General features: G+C 34.9%; 1 protein-coding gene across 1 annotated transcript in view; it reads right to left on the bottom strand.

Moving 5' to 3' along the window:
* Positions 1-13933, bottom strand: part of MLLT10 (myeloid/lymphoid or mixed-lineage leukemia (trithorax homolog, Drosophila); translocated to, 10) — a 125578-nt gene that overhangs the window by 68680 nt on the left and 42965 nt on the right. Inside the window, exons 7-8 of the mRNA XM_010007014.1 lie at positions 12066-12159; positions 10072-10167 (exon numbers count right to left, since the gene is read on the bottom strand). Of these exons, the coding sequence (XP_010005316.1) occupies positions 10072-10167; positions 12066-12159 (190 nt within the window). The remainder of the gene's footprint in view (positions 1-10071; positions 10168-12065; positions 12160-13933) is intronic.

Here is a 13933-nt window from a genome sequence, read left to right as displayed (position 1 = left end):
TACAGTGTTGTTAATATTATCCATCTTTCCAATTATCAATTAATCAACAAAAGCAACTGGATTAAAAACAGAGTGCAGGTGTCATAATTACTATAATGTACACCATAAGATAGGATTTCAGTTGTTCAAAACCTAATAGAGATTTGTTGAGGGAGTTTTAGGTCAAGAAGCCCGACTTTGTTTTCTTTTGGGGTTTGGTTTTTCTTCAGTTGTTGGTTTTTTTGAGGGGAGATTGTTTGTTTGGGTCTTTTTAGACCTGGGAAATACACATTTGAAAGAAATGAAAAACATATGGAGAGGAAGAATTCAAATGCACTGCACAGTCTTCTCAGTAATTTCTTAAACATAACAGTCCCAGAAGTGCTACCCATAGCACCAGAAAACAAAAGCATCTATGCCAAGACTGCCATGCTATCCATCGAATCTGTTGATCCAAAAGCCCTTCTTCAGTGCTAATTACCCAAATTATCATATCAGCAGTGTACATGTTTGGATAAACTTGAGTAACAATTTCACTAAGTGCCGAACAAGCCTCAAGAAGGAAGCTATGAAATGGACATCTAAGTCACTGCCTGCGTTTCCTTAGCTTTCATCATTTGACTAGGAAATTCAAATCACCCTCAAATTTTCTAATGTGTAATTTTGGAGACAAAAGGCAGTAAATCTAATATGCTTTAAACTTCACAACACTATCAGTAAACAACAGGAAATGTTTAAATGAACATGTTTTACAATCTTGTCTGTTGACTTTCTATTTTCAGTGTTAAGTTAGTCTGAAACACAAAGAAACAGAATTCTGATCAAATGAACAGTGAGAAGGACTTCATATTATACTATCTAATGTATCAAAATCACTTTGATAATAGTCTCAACAGAAAAGTATGTGTCAAGGACAGAGGGATACAAAACTTGAAGGGAGGGGGCATAAACAGCTAAGAGCCTGAAAACAATATGTTTTAAGCCACATCAAATTCCTCTTCAAGATCCAAAACATCAACACTAAGTTTTCCAGGACAACTTACCAAGTTTAAAGCTTACCACTCAAAGCCACTGGAGGGGTACCCCACACAAAGGCCTTTTGCAGACAATGATCTCATCCACAGGATGACCGCTGTCCTTAACTCTACAATTCCCTCCTTTTAGGTTGCACCTCCCCTAACAATCTCTCTCACTTTTTTTTTTTTTTCCTTTTCTTTTCTTTTTTCCTCCTAAGGAAAGTTCAGAAGTCCTACTTCTGAATGTGAATTGACTCCAGATGCAAATAACATCAAAGAATTGGAGGACATTTCCCTGCAGGAAAACCTTTGAAAGGCATTCTCAGGTTTTACACTGGTAAGAATAAAAATTTCAGCAACAACCTGCTGAGATAAAGAGACTGAGCTCCCACAAAGCGATTCCTTGCAGACCCACCCTCTTCTCACCATAAAGATTCATACAAAGATTCATGCATATTGTGAAATATCCACTTTTGGATCCAGAAAAGGAATAACAGAGGGACATTAATTTATACAATACTTAACAAATATGACAGCTTTCAATCAAGTCTGTGTCAAAGGACACCTAAATTATCCATCTTTCCTACTGCCAGAAAAAAGAACAAACACTTGACCCTTCATGGACAACTCACTGCAACATAGCAGCAGCTCACTACGATAAACATCCATCCAGAAAGCCAAATGGATACCCATCATCCTAGGGAGGTTAATAGTATCAAATATCTGACCTCTTACAATCTTTACTGTAAGGAAAAAAAGGGCAGAAATTATTCTTAATAAGGACTGAAAGTAACACTTCTAGTAAGTGGAAGCTAAGGGAGCCCTGAGGGCAAACAGAACCCATATATCCCGTTTATATACTCAGGCTCAAAATTTTTAAAGATTTATTGGCATGAAGTTCCGAACACCTGTATTTTAAGATAGCTGTGAATCCAACAAATGCAATACTACCTTCAGTAAAAACAGGATTTAGTAGAAGAAACATTCCAAGGAAGGGTGTTTTTTAAAATACAGGGCCAACCAACCTTGGTTCACAAATAGGGAAGCTCAACAGATCAGATTCAGGCAGTTCCTAGAAACCTTTCTTACTGTAAGAAAAATATGGTGCAATTGCCATGCAGCTACTGGGTAAGCAGTTGTAACATTATTCATCCCAGAATTAATCCCAGAACTTGAAGAGCTCAGATTTATAACATAGCTAAACAGCGATGCAAAGTACATTGAGTTCTATGTCATGATTCATCAGAAACCTTTATTTATCATTAAGGATAGTATTTTTTACTTCTGTTTCTTATCTACAAAATTAGGTAACACCTTCTTAATTTCAGTAAGTACATGCTCTAAGATGAGAAAACATGGCGGGGAGGGGGTGGAGAGGGGGAAAAAAGCACATTCTGATGGCTTCTATTTCTTCCACAATGATTCAAGCTACAAAATAATTACATATTATTTCACAAATACAGTTTGGTTCCAACTCTTCAGTTTTTTATCTCCTTTACATGTTGGATCACAATATCAGCACTTGCTCATTCATTTTCTTTAACATTACTTTCAAAGGAAACATTTAGTAGAATACTAAATGAAAATATCATCACATTGAAATATCAAATTAAGAATACATGTATAATTTTATCTTAGCTCTGATCTGTTTCCAACAGAATAAGTGTTATCAAATCTGTCTTTTCACAGTTTGGACCTCTGTGTCTGGAAAGATTGAATAATGCAATGGAATGATAAGTTTTTCAGTACAGATGGAATGGATGAGTACAGCTCTTCTCTAACAGCATTATTAATTCATTACATTTCCACATGGAAGTATCATTTATCTTGTTGATCTTGTTTACACTTATTTGCAATCCATTTTTTTTTGTCTCAGGAATGCATAGCCTACTCCAAAGAAGTTTCCATAGTACTTTATTTCATTAAACTACATTCTGAAGTTTGGTATTCACCAGTTCACTGTTAAAAAGGAACCTTCCTGACTCTTGCGTCACCTTTCCCACACTGCTTAGCTTGTCACACCTTCTGTGTGCCAATTCAAACAGCAGCAAAACAAAACAAAGTGGATAGTTTTCTGCTAGTTTAGTGAGCTAGGTTAGTTCAGTGAGGGAGCATTATAGACCAACAGTAACAGGGACAAGCAGTAGACACAGAATGGAGGAGCAAAAGCTCACCTGCCCAGAGAAGAGGAGATTAGCTTCTGTTTTGAAAGAATTAACACACATGCATGCTATTAGCAAGCACCACTGTTTGAACCTTCAGGCAAAACTGCTTGGGCTATCCTATAAGTACTGTATTCTTATCCCCTTCCCTATTTCAAAAATCATAACCCCTCCCAAAACCTTTGATGCTCCCTAATTTTCAAACCTTAACATTTTCAAATCTATTTTCCTTAGTGTTGTCTGTAAGGAAAACTATCTTAACGTCTCATTTCTGAATTTTTCAGCAACTGCTTTTGATTCCCTCATTTAAGTCCAATGTATCACAATGTTCTATTAGCACAGAGTACTCAGATTGGTGCTTTTGTCAGTTATGGATTTTCTGCACTATCTTTCCATCACTGACGTTTGTAAATACAGAGGAGCCACAATCACTACATCCTTAATAGAAAACTGCATATAGTTCTTGCTAATACCCAATACCTTGGCCCCTTATTTGTGACTAGTAGCTATTAGTAATATAACCATAACAATTCCAGAATGAAAGATGCCCATGGTCCATGAGTTTCAAATTCAAATGCTAATTTATCTTGTTTTCACAAAAACAGCCCTAGCTCAGGCATTCATTTATCTATCATTTTATATGATATAAACCACAGAGGGAAAAATTAAATGCAGTTGCAGCATTGCTGCAGTCGCAGTAATAGAAGGATATAGGCATAGGGTAGTTTATAGGCAGAAGGTGGAACACTACTGCCAACATTATTCAAATACATATATGTTTAGCTCCAAGTATGAAACTTGTTCTTAAATACCCATCTTGATACAATTACTTAGAAGAATCAAAAACCTCACTTCAATACAGGGACAATGGTCAGAATTTTAACTGTCAATGGTAAAAACTTGATAAAAGATAAGAAGGCCAGCCAAAGCTTCTCTTAGGTGGAAGAGTAACGCACAACTCTTATTCAGAAGCGGTTATTCTTCTTTTGATACATAACACTAAAATAGTTGGGTTTTTTATTATTTATCATTTAATATTAATGGTTAGTGATGGATACTAAGTGCTAAACACATGAGTAAAAATATATCATTTAAAAAATTGTGCAAAACTAACTAAATCAAAGCAACTATTTCTTGTCCATGCTCATCTTCATTTATTCCTATAAAGAATTGTAACTATTTAAAACTTTAAAATATGTATTACGTTACATACTATGAAGTGCTCCACTGCACTGGTATGGTAACTTGAAGATACCCATCAAATATACATCAAGAAATAGGTGAACAGAATGGCAAGCACAATGAATAAATTTCATTTTACTGGTACAGTAACATTAACATTGGAAATCACCTTTAACTGCACGTGGCATATCAGCACTCAAAACACTGTGCCTAGTGAACTGCATATACATACTTTTTTATAAAGTATGAATATTACCTTCTAGAAACTGTTTCAAAGTCAACATAAAGTATCTTGTATTCATCTAGGATCCAAATCAAAGAAAAAGGACATGCACTTTTTGCTTCTACATCTCTCAAAGTTGTAACTACAGAATTGAAACACGGGAAGATACACTGTTCAAAGAGAAACAAAAATCAAGCTGTAACCTTACTGGCCTATTTTTAATGTTCAGGTTTAATTTAGTTTTTAAATTAAGACTAACAACACTGCATAATTTTCTCAAGCAAGATATGTTCATGCTTCTTCAAAGTTCACTTTACTTTTTACCCCAGTTATCCAGTTACTCTCCTCTATCTTACAATGTGGCAGAGCACAAACATTGAGAAGTGACACTCCAACATTCTGAACTTGCAGAAAGGTCAAAATCATAATCAGACAAAAAGTCTTTTCTTAAAAAATCTAAATATATGGATGAAACTGAAATGATATGTAATAATTTTCCTCTTACTAGTAAAAATAAAATTTAAATAAAAACAAGCTTATCTGCTTATACAGTTTTTCCTGACCTCCACAAAAGATCATTTTGCTGTGCCATCTATACCAACTGGTGCCAGTTCAAGTAGATTAAGTGCAGTTGATTATCAGGCTGACACAGAATACAGTAAAAGTTAATGTAAAACTTTAGCAGGCAACAAATCAACCAAGAAGACACCACCTTTGCTCTTAAACCTGCAGATTTAAAAAATATTTATTACTGGATATAGTCAGACAGAGTAGCTTTCTAATGATTTACAGTCACACTCTTGTCAGTCCTTCCTAGTAACTAGACTTTTAACACAATCTGCTATTAAGAGATATGTTAAGAAAAAAATTATACTCCCAGTCAGTAAACAGAAACACTATTTGTCAACACCAACAGTAAAAAACTGCAGCATGAAGTCACCTGGTTTTTGAACCCTAGGGAACCTACTCAAAAACTCAGTCTTAGGAAACAGGTTCTGCAGCTCATAGATAGATATTAAATACCATCTACTGAGCTACATACGGTACATACTTACTGACCAGTTCTTAGAGAAATTCTTCTTTCCCTCTGACAGGACAAAATTTGGAAGGAGCCAACAAGGATAAGCATCACCATTAGCATCCATACCACACAATTCTCCTCATTTGAATAACATTTATCTAGCATTTCTTCAATACTTAAAATTTACATAATTTCAAAATGGTTGCTGAAGAGGTTTTTTCTAGTTACCTTCCTAATTCTCACAACTTTGCTTCATACACCAAGAACTGTTTTGAGTATTAAACAAATACTAAACTTATTAACAATAACTTAATAAAAACACAGTGGGATACTGCATTATTGAGATGGATCTAGAGCTTCTTCCCTAAAAAGTTACATAAAAACCCCAACATCCAAATAATGTCATTAAGGTTATGAAACGAAACAATTAACAGAGAAATAACATAATTAGAATTGCCTTTGCAGCACTCATTACACAGGACTATAAACTGACTCTTCAGGATTATATCAGAAATCCTTTTTTTAAGAAAAAATAGGGACTTTTTGCTTATGCAGCTGATCGGTAAACCAGAGAACTACAGCCTGCTTCTACTTTTGCCACAGAATCTTATGTGATGCATGGCAGGTCAATTTTATCTTTTCATAGTCAGTAATTCAGATACTGAGGTCTGCATAATGAACACTCAATATGACTGTTTAGGACTTGATTTGTAACAGCTGACACAGAGCATTAAAATACATTTAAAAGCCTCAAGTACCTTTCTCCCAAATGAAATTCATAGTCCTGACATATGAATGTAGGCTCCTTCACATCGTACTGGTAAAGTTCTGGCAGTTCAGAATGCAGTTCACAAACCAACACACAGCTAGCCTATGGAAACTTTCAGTGAGTAGAGATGTGTTTTCAATTTTCCATTCCCACGGGCCTAACTGCCAAACTCATGGCTAAAGAGGAACACACTGAATGTCACACACATCCTCAAACTCTTTTTAGATTGTTCAAGTTTCTCCCCTCAAAATCAAGACAACGTATAATATTTCTTTAACAACAAGACAAGCAGCAAGAAGATGCCCAGAATGAATTTGCTTTAGCTAACAGCTCAGTATTTAAAACACTTCCCTGGCTCCTGCATTTTAGGTTCTCCTCAGACTGACACCCTACAACTTCTATAATAGTGCCCTGGGGCTCCTCATCACCATTTTGGTTTTTTGCCTCTTCAGTCACCACTTCTTATGCAATTGTAATGTTCAGTCACAAGCACATTTTTGTTTATTTTGCATCATATGAGCTGTAATAGCAAGGAATTTTAAATCTCCCCTTCTTGCTCAGCCCATACCAAAGCACTTCTAGTAGAAAAGGAATTTTTGTAAGTCAGATGCTACCTACTATGTAGCAAATTCACATTGTCCAGAAGTCATAAACATACAATGCTAGTAAGTTTGTCTAATTTTCACTTAAGTGGCCAGTCCCAGATGTATTTAGTTCCTTCTTTAGTCCCTTCCAAAGATAAGGCTGCCAGGAATATTAGCAAAGCCAAGTATTCTCCCACAGCCTCCTGGTGGCCAAGGTTTTTCCCCAAAAAGCCCAAGGTAAATACCTGGGCCCTGAAAAAAGGGATATTGTAACAGTATATCAAGCAACATACTACCAATTCTACTTTGAGGCAAACATTTCTGAACATTTCTAAACAACATAAATGCCATAAAAATTAACAATACCCGGTGCAGCAGTAATCAGACTATAACTAAGCTATTTATACTGTCAATTCAGATGCCTCATTAAAATTAAACCATACCAAAGGTCTATGGTGTGTTTTTGTGGGGTTTTTTTAATTATTATACCCTTATATATTTGCCATCAGTTTTGTAAGCACAGTGCCCAGAGAGACTGAATAGATATTATGAAGAAAATTACATGCTTTCAACTCAGTGTGTTTAGCAAAACAACAGCTACTCATAACATTTTCAGACCAATCTCTGAAATATTATTATTATTATTATTATTGCAAAATATTATTTTATATGTAAATTGATAGCTTTTGAGGTCTGAGCAATAAATATTGTTCCAATCGTCAATTCATACAGCTTCTGCTTGGCAGAACGAGAAGTTTTAAAGATGCTTAGAGATCAGGTTATCCAAATTTCCAAATAACAAAGATGAAAGATAAAGCAGAAACTAGAGTGCTTACTGGGGGAGAATGGGACACCACTGTCTCTGGGAAGAAATACTTTCGTATTTACTGCAGTATGACAACAATCTAGATTCCAAGTGGATTTAAAGAAGATGAAAATAAGGAAAATCACCTTAAAAATGACCCTACTTCTCCAAGATAGACTCTGCATTTGATATACTGCATCAAATAAGACATCACATGCAGATGGCAATCAGCTTTACCAAGAGAATAAGCATCCATACAGCACATGCTGTTCATTGACTGAAGGTTAGTATTTTGCAAAGCACAAGTCACCCTTTAACTGTAGAACACATAAGATTAAAAACAACAAACAAAGTCTTTAGCCACAAAACGTTATTTGATTAACAGCTATAAGAAAGAGCAACTTTTTAATCATTTGGTGGTTTTAACTAGATTAGACTTTTATTAGTATACAACATACAAAGCAAATTAAACTTGGCAAGTGAACATGCTGTAACATGCTATGAGAATCTCAAATAATAGGTTAGTGCTTCAAACTGCATTGCTTCATTTGGTATTACAGATCAGGCAAACTTCTCAATTACAATGTTTCCGTTCGTGAAAGGTCAAATAACTTTTAATATCCTCTTTCTAGCAAACTTCAAGTCACAGAAGAAGGCCAGGTATCACAAAGGCAAGGCACAACACTAACTACTTCTACGAGATCCACTTCAAAACAACTCCAGAGCAGGGAGAAGGAAAGCAGCCATCAGCAAAAACAACTGGTAGGTTAGCTGAACACACTCTGTTCACAAGGCTCTCCAACTACTTCCTGAAGATTTTACAGGTATTATAACACAGAGCCTGAAGTATCTCCAGTAAATTAAAAAAAAAAAAAAAAAAAAAGAAGCCATAAAACAAACAAAAAAAAACTACAACAGGTATTTTGACCCGCTCAGTTTTGTCAATTTAACGAAACATCCATCCACATAATTTGACTAAACTTGGCCTGAAATAAAACAATGAGGAAAAACTAAGCCAACTAAGAAAAACATTGGCAAATACTGGTAAAGTTTTACCTTGCAGGTAATTCTGTAGTCTGCAATCCAATATTGTTTGTTTTCTACTAATGTGCTAGAAAGAAAAAAAATCTGCCAAAACCCCATAGTTTAATTACTTTATTCATAAATGTAGACTGAGGTACAACCACATCACAACACACACTCTCTCCTGCATTATCAGATGAAGATGGAACTATTCACCTATACCATTAACCAGTTCTAAAGACACTTTTTAGAAGATTATCCAAGAACAATGGGGATCATCATCCATCCAAAGTGGAAGTGAGCTTAAAAACCAAATCCAATATTAAGGGACTAAAGGTCTGATGACTGACATTTGTTACTCTGCTTTCCATCAGTATAAATATAGCTCCTTCATATAATATACATTTGGTCAAAATACTCTTTGATTTCAATTTTTATGTAATAGTTTTGAATAAGACAAAACTAAGTCTATCTACACCCACAAAAAAGCCTGTTAGGTTAGTTATAGAGGATGCATACAGGTGAGCAGCTTTGCATGTATTCTTAGAAGGCTGAAAAAAAACAAAGCAACTTTGCATTATTGTGCCACTCTCTGTTATCACCCTGTGTTGAATCTCTATGACAAATTTCCCATAAACAACTTTTAGACTAGCAGTAACAGAAACGTGAACTAATAAACATTGTAAGTTTAAAATTATTTGTTAAAAATATGTAAAGCTAAATTGTTAAAATAATAAACTAATAATAGAAATTAGCAGTCAGTTTTGTTCTTTGTACCCTCACAGGAAGATTCCCAGGTGAATGACAAAGTATTTTGCCATCATAGTGGGCTTGACCACCAGTATCAGTAAAATGTGTCAACAAGAGACTGTCTATTCTTTGATGAGGAGAAGACGACATGACAGGTTGAAACATAAAAAATTAGATGCACCTGTTTATCAGCACACTTGCTAAAACACCTACCCTGTTTTTTCTTTCATGCCTAGTCACAAAGGCTACACAAAAAAATCTCTAATGGAAAACTAAAGCAAAGGAAGCTGCATGGAAGCAGCCTTCCCAATGGATGTTTCAGTGTCTATCCAAAAACTGATGATAAACAGGACTAGGAAGGTGCATGTACAAATGCACCTAAAAGTGTTTCCTCATTGGAGCCTACCTAGTATCTCTAGTTACCACTTGTGTTGTTTATAATTCAGTGCTTCAGGAACAAGATTTCCTTCACGCTTCTCAGCAAAAATTAAATTTAATCAGAACGTGCTACTATTAAGCAGATGTGCCACATAATTAGCAACGACAAATCCACTTACTTTTTTCTCCTTCTCATGATGTTTATCCTGAGAGTGAGAGGAAGAATCACTTAAACTTTGATCATATGACCTATTAGATCCCCGTTTGCTCTTTTTCTAAAAAGAGAAAACATATACGTATGGATAGAGAAAAGGAACCGTTTGAATAAATAAAAAGTTGAAAGCATTTCAAGTATAAAATGCACTACTGCTTGAAGAAAGACTTCAGTTACTGAAAAAATTGACAAGTCACTAGCACTATAAAATTAACAAGACTGCTCAGTGTATACCAGGAAAAGGCCTATTGTTATATCCACTTTCACATTCACAAATTTGCAAGATATGCTTTCCACAAAGAAATGAGATACGCCACTTTCTGAAGTTTAAAAGATGCTAGAAACATTTTCAAGTTTTCCCAACATAAAACAGAAAAGGTGCTGCCCAAATGAGTATCACCTGAAGCCACAGTGCTAGCACTGCCACATGCTTTAAATGCCTTGTGAGGTCGCTGTTTTATGGCTTCATGATTTATTATTCAAGTGACTTGTCTGCAATATTTTCATTTAAATGGTTTTAAAACTAGGACGCAAAATGCTTATGGTCACAGATGCATTTACAAGCAGCAGATACAACTGCCTTTATTTCTGTAACATTCTGTAACATCTGAGAGCCTAGTCTGGGACTGCAAGTACTTTATGCTAGGCCACTGTGCAAAATGTGTGTTATTTCATCACAACTGAGATAGCATTATAAAGACACTTAAGGTCAGTGCTTTGCCAAACAAAGTTTTCAGTGGTATGGTAGATATATTCCACCATCTTCAGTAACAAATGCTAAACACCTGTGTTTACCAGGCATCAACAGACACAATACTCCTAAAAAAAACCTAAACCAATCATTAAATGATCTTGCCAGTCTTTACTGCTCTTACTATTATAGTTTTGTAATGAAAAGCTAAGTAATTACACAACAAATCTGGACTTATTTCTTGATCATTAAACTTGCTTTTTAAATAAACATCTATGTTCACGATCACGGCAGCAGATCATTCAAATAATAATGTAAGAACTTGCCTTCACTGTTAAGTAACAGACCATTTTTGTTCTTTTTGTATGCTTAGCTCAAGACAGTAATAATATTAATAATAACGTTAACTTAGTAAGGGCCCAGAAAGCCCTGACTTATCTCCATTAGGAAGCAAATTCATCGATGTTCACAAGAGAACAGAGCTAACCTTACCAAGCTTATCTTGTAGAAAGCCAACATTGTCTGTTGGCCCTATGGTTTTACCTCATTGCAACCTATTCAAAAGTCACACAAGTGTTCACCCTTTTTAGAGTGAAAAAAAGCTTACCTATACTTAGAGGAGTATCTGAAGTATATTTATTTTAATTTTCATAATTAAATATTAATAAATAACAGTTTTTAAACTTCAGTAAGTTCTTCTACTCCACACGCACATCGAAACAAGTATCTGTAACTGTCAAACTGATAAGAAGCAATAGGAAAGACGCCAGAGGTCTGCTCCAAAACCTACTTAAATAACTTAAACTTTTAAACTTTTTGGTTCAGTTCATGGTGAAATACAGAAGAAAAAAGTAAAATACTTGGAAAAAAAAAATGAAAAAAAAAAGTAACAGAAGCAGAAAAAAAAAATAATTAGGTATTCTTTATTCTTTAATATACAGGTTAACGAGTAATATTTTCTTGATTATTCCAAAAAGGACTGAATTCCTAGAAGCCAGTTCATCTAATAGCAAAAGAAAACATCACAGGAACTTAATGAAAAAACCTGGCATCTTCTGGAAGAGTGAATTAACCCATTTATCTAGAAGGTAACCACTTGAAAAAATATTTTCAGCTAGTACTTCTGTAACTGTGATTAAAATATTGTTTTAATGAAATACAATCTAATTTCTGAGCAACATGAAAATATTATTTTCTAGTGTTAACAGCAAATCAGAGTGAAAAAAAAAGTCACTGACATTTTTTTTCAGAATTTAACAAATACATACCAGTTTACTGAAATGGTATTTACAGTAGCCACAATATTGGACATTATCTGCACCATTGCCTTCTTCTTCACAAAGAAGTCCCGCAAACTGTGCACTAAAAATAAACCAAACAACATTCAAGAAAAACAATTTTATGTAAACTGTACCACCATATTGTAACTGATAATGTACAGGTATTTGTATCTGTTTTCCACACAAGTGACTTGTAATGGCATGCAAACACATAACTGACCTTTATAGCCCACTGAAAAACACCTATGGTTTGTACTTTGTTCTGATGTCTTTTCATAGTTGTTAAGCCACTCACACAAGCTTGTAGCTTGAATATCTACATTCATTATGTTGTTAGTCCCACAAATAAACAAACCAGGCAATTTACAACGATTCTTAGTTCATATTCAATCCAAAAATTGTCCAACGAAAGACCAGTTTTTAACAAAACCATACTGCACATCCAAAGAAGAATTTTTTGCATACAACTTTCTCTGCTTTGCCAGGAAAATCACATTAAATTAAAAAATATTAATAATAATTTTTAAAAAAGCAAACCATATATATTGATTTAAAAGACTGTGGCAGACAGTCAAATACATACCAGTTTACTAAAATGGTATTTACAGTAGCCACAGTATTGGACGTTATCTGCACCATTGCCTTCTCTCTAGACTGAAAAGCCCCAGGTCTCTCAGCCTTTCCTCATAAGGCAGGTGTTCCAGTCCCTTAATCATCCTCATAGTCCCCTGTTGGACTCTCTCAAGTAGATCCCTGTCCCTCTTGAGCTGGGGAGTCCAGAACTGCACACAGTACTCCAAGTGAGGTCTCACCAGGGCTGAGTAGAGGGGGAGGAGAACATTCCTCGATCTGCTGGAGACACTCCTCTTAATGCACCCCAAATTTAATTTGCCATATAATTGTAATTAGCATAATAATGCAATGTTACAGTCAAAGTTATTCTTGGGAGTATTTAAATGAAAAACCAATATAAAAGGCAGATTAATTTCATTCCTTTTAAAAATCACTTCCCTCTCATTTACACATTAGGTTCTTGGCCAATCCAGAAATACGGCTTCCTAGTTACAGGCACACCTACAGGAGATGCCAACTATAGAAAACATTTAATAGGATCTCTTTCAGCAAATATCTTTCTAGTCTTGCCATTAAAAAAACAGATGGACATAAGCTCATACTTCCTTAGACACTAGTTTTGTTAACCCAAATTGATGCATTGTACCCTGGATCTCTGTTTTCTGTAGTTTTCACATTTTTCTTCTGTTTTTTAAATATTACAGAAGTCTCTCAGTACCCTCAGTCACAGTACTCTCTGGCTAGATATCACTTTATAGTACATACCTTGGGTTTTTTTTAATTAAAAAATTCTAAAAATTGGCAAGAGAAATATTTTAATGTTTAATCTAATTCTCGTGTTCTTTATGGCATTCACTGAAAACAGGGCATTGGAAGGAAGACGATGAAAGGAACTCTTGTATGCATCCAAGTGTCTCAAAGAAAAGAGACCTTTTCATCCAAACACTTGGATGGATACATGTTTTCACCTCTGTAAGTAATCTCTTTACATGGTATGCGCACTTTGAGGAACACAATATATTTTCAGCATAAAAATAAACTTGACATTGATCACATCCAATGAAAAATTACATGCTTAGGAAAGAGTAAAACCTGCCAGACAATCAAGTATTTAAAAGAAAAAGTTAACTAGAAATCATCATTCAAACTACATACTTATATCCTTTAAGATCTGCATGAGATATTCAAAGTCACTTGATTACATTGAAGAAAATACAAGTAATTGAAGCAGGTAAATACCATTTCCAAGACTGAGCTGGTCATGAAGAATACTGGGGCATTCA

Source organism: Chaetura pelagica, unplaced genomic scaffold (genome assembly GCF_000747805.2).
Source record: "Chaetura pelagica isolate M959 unplaced genomic scaffold, ChaPel_1.0 scaffold17, whole genome shotgun sequence".
Taxonomy (NCBI): domain Eukaryota; kingdom Metazoa; phylum Chordata; class Aves; order Apodiformes; family Apodidae; genus Chaetura; species Chaetura pelagica.
The sequence above is the reverse complement of the archived record's forward strand: the minus strand, read 5'-3'. Positions and strand labels throughout refer to the sequence as shown.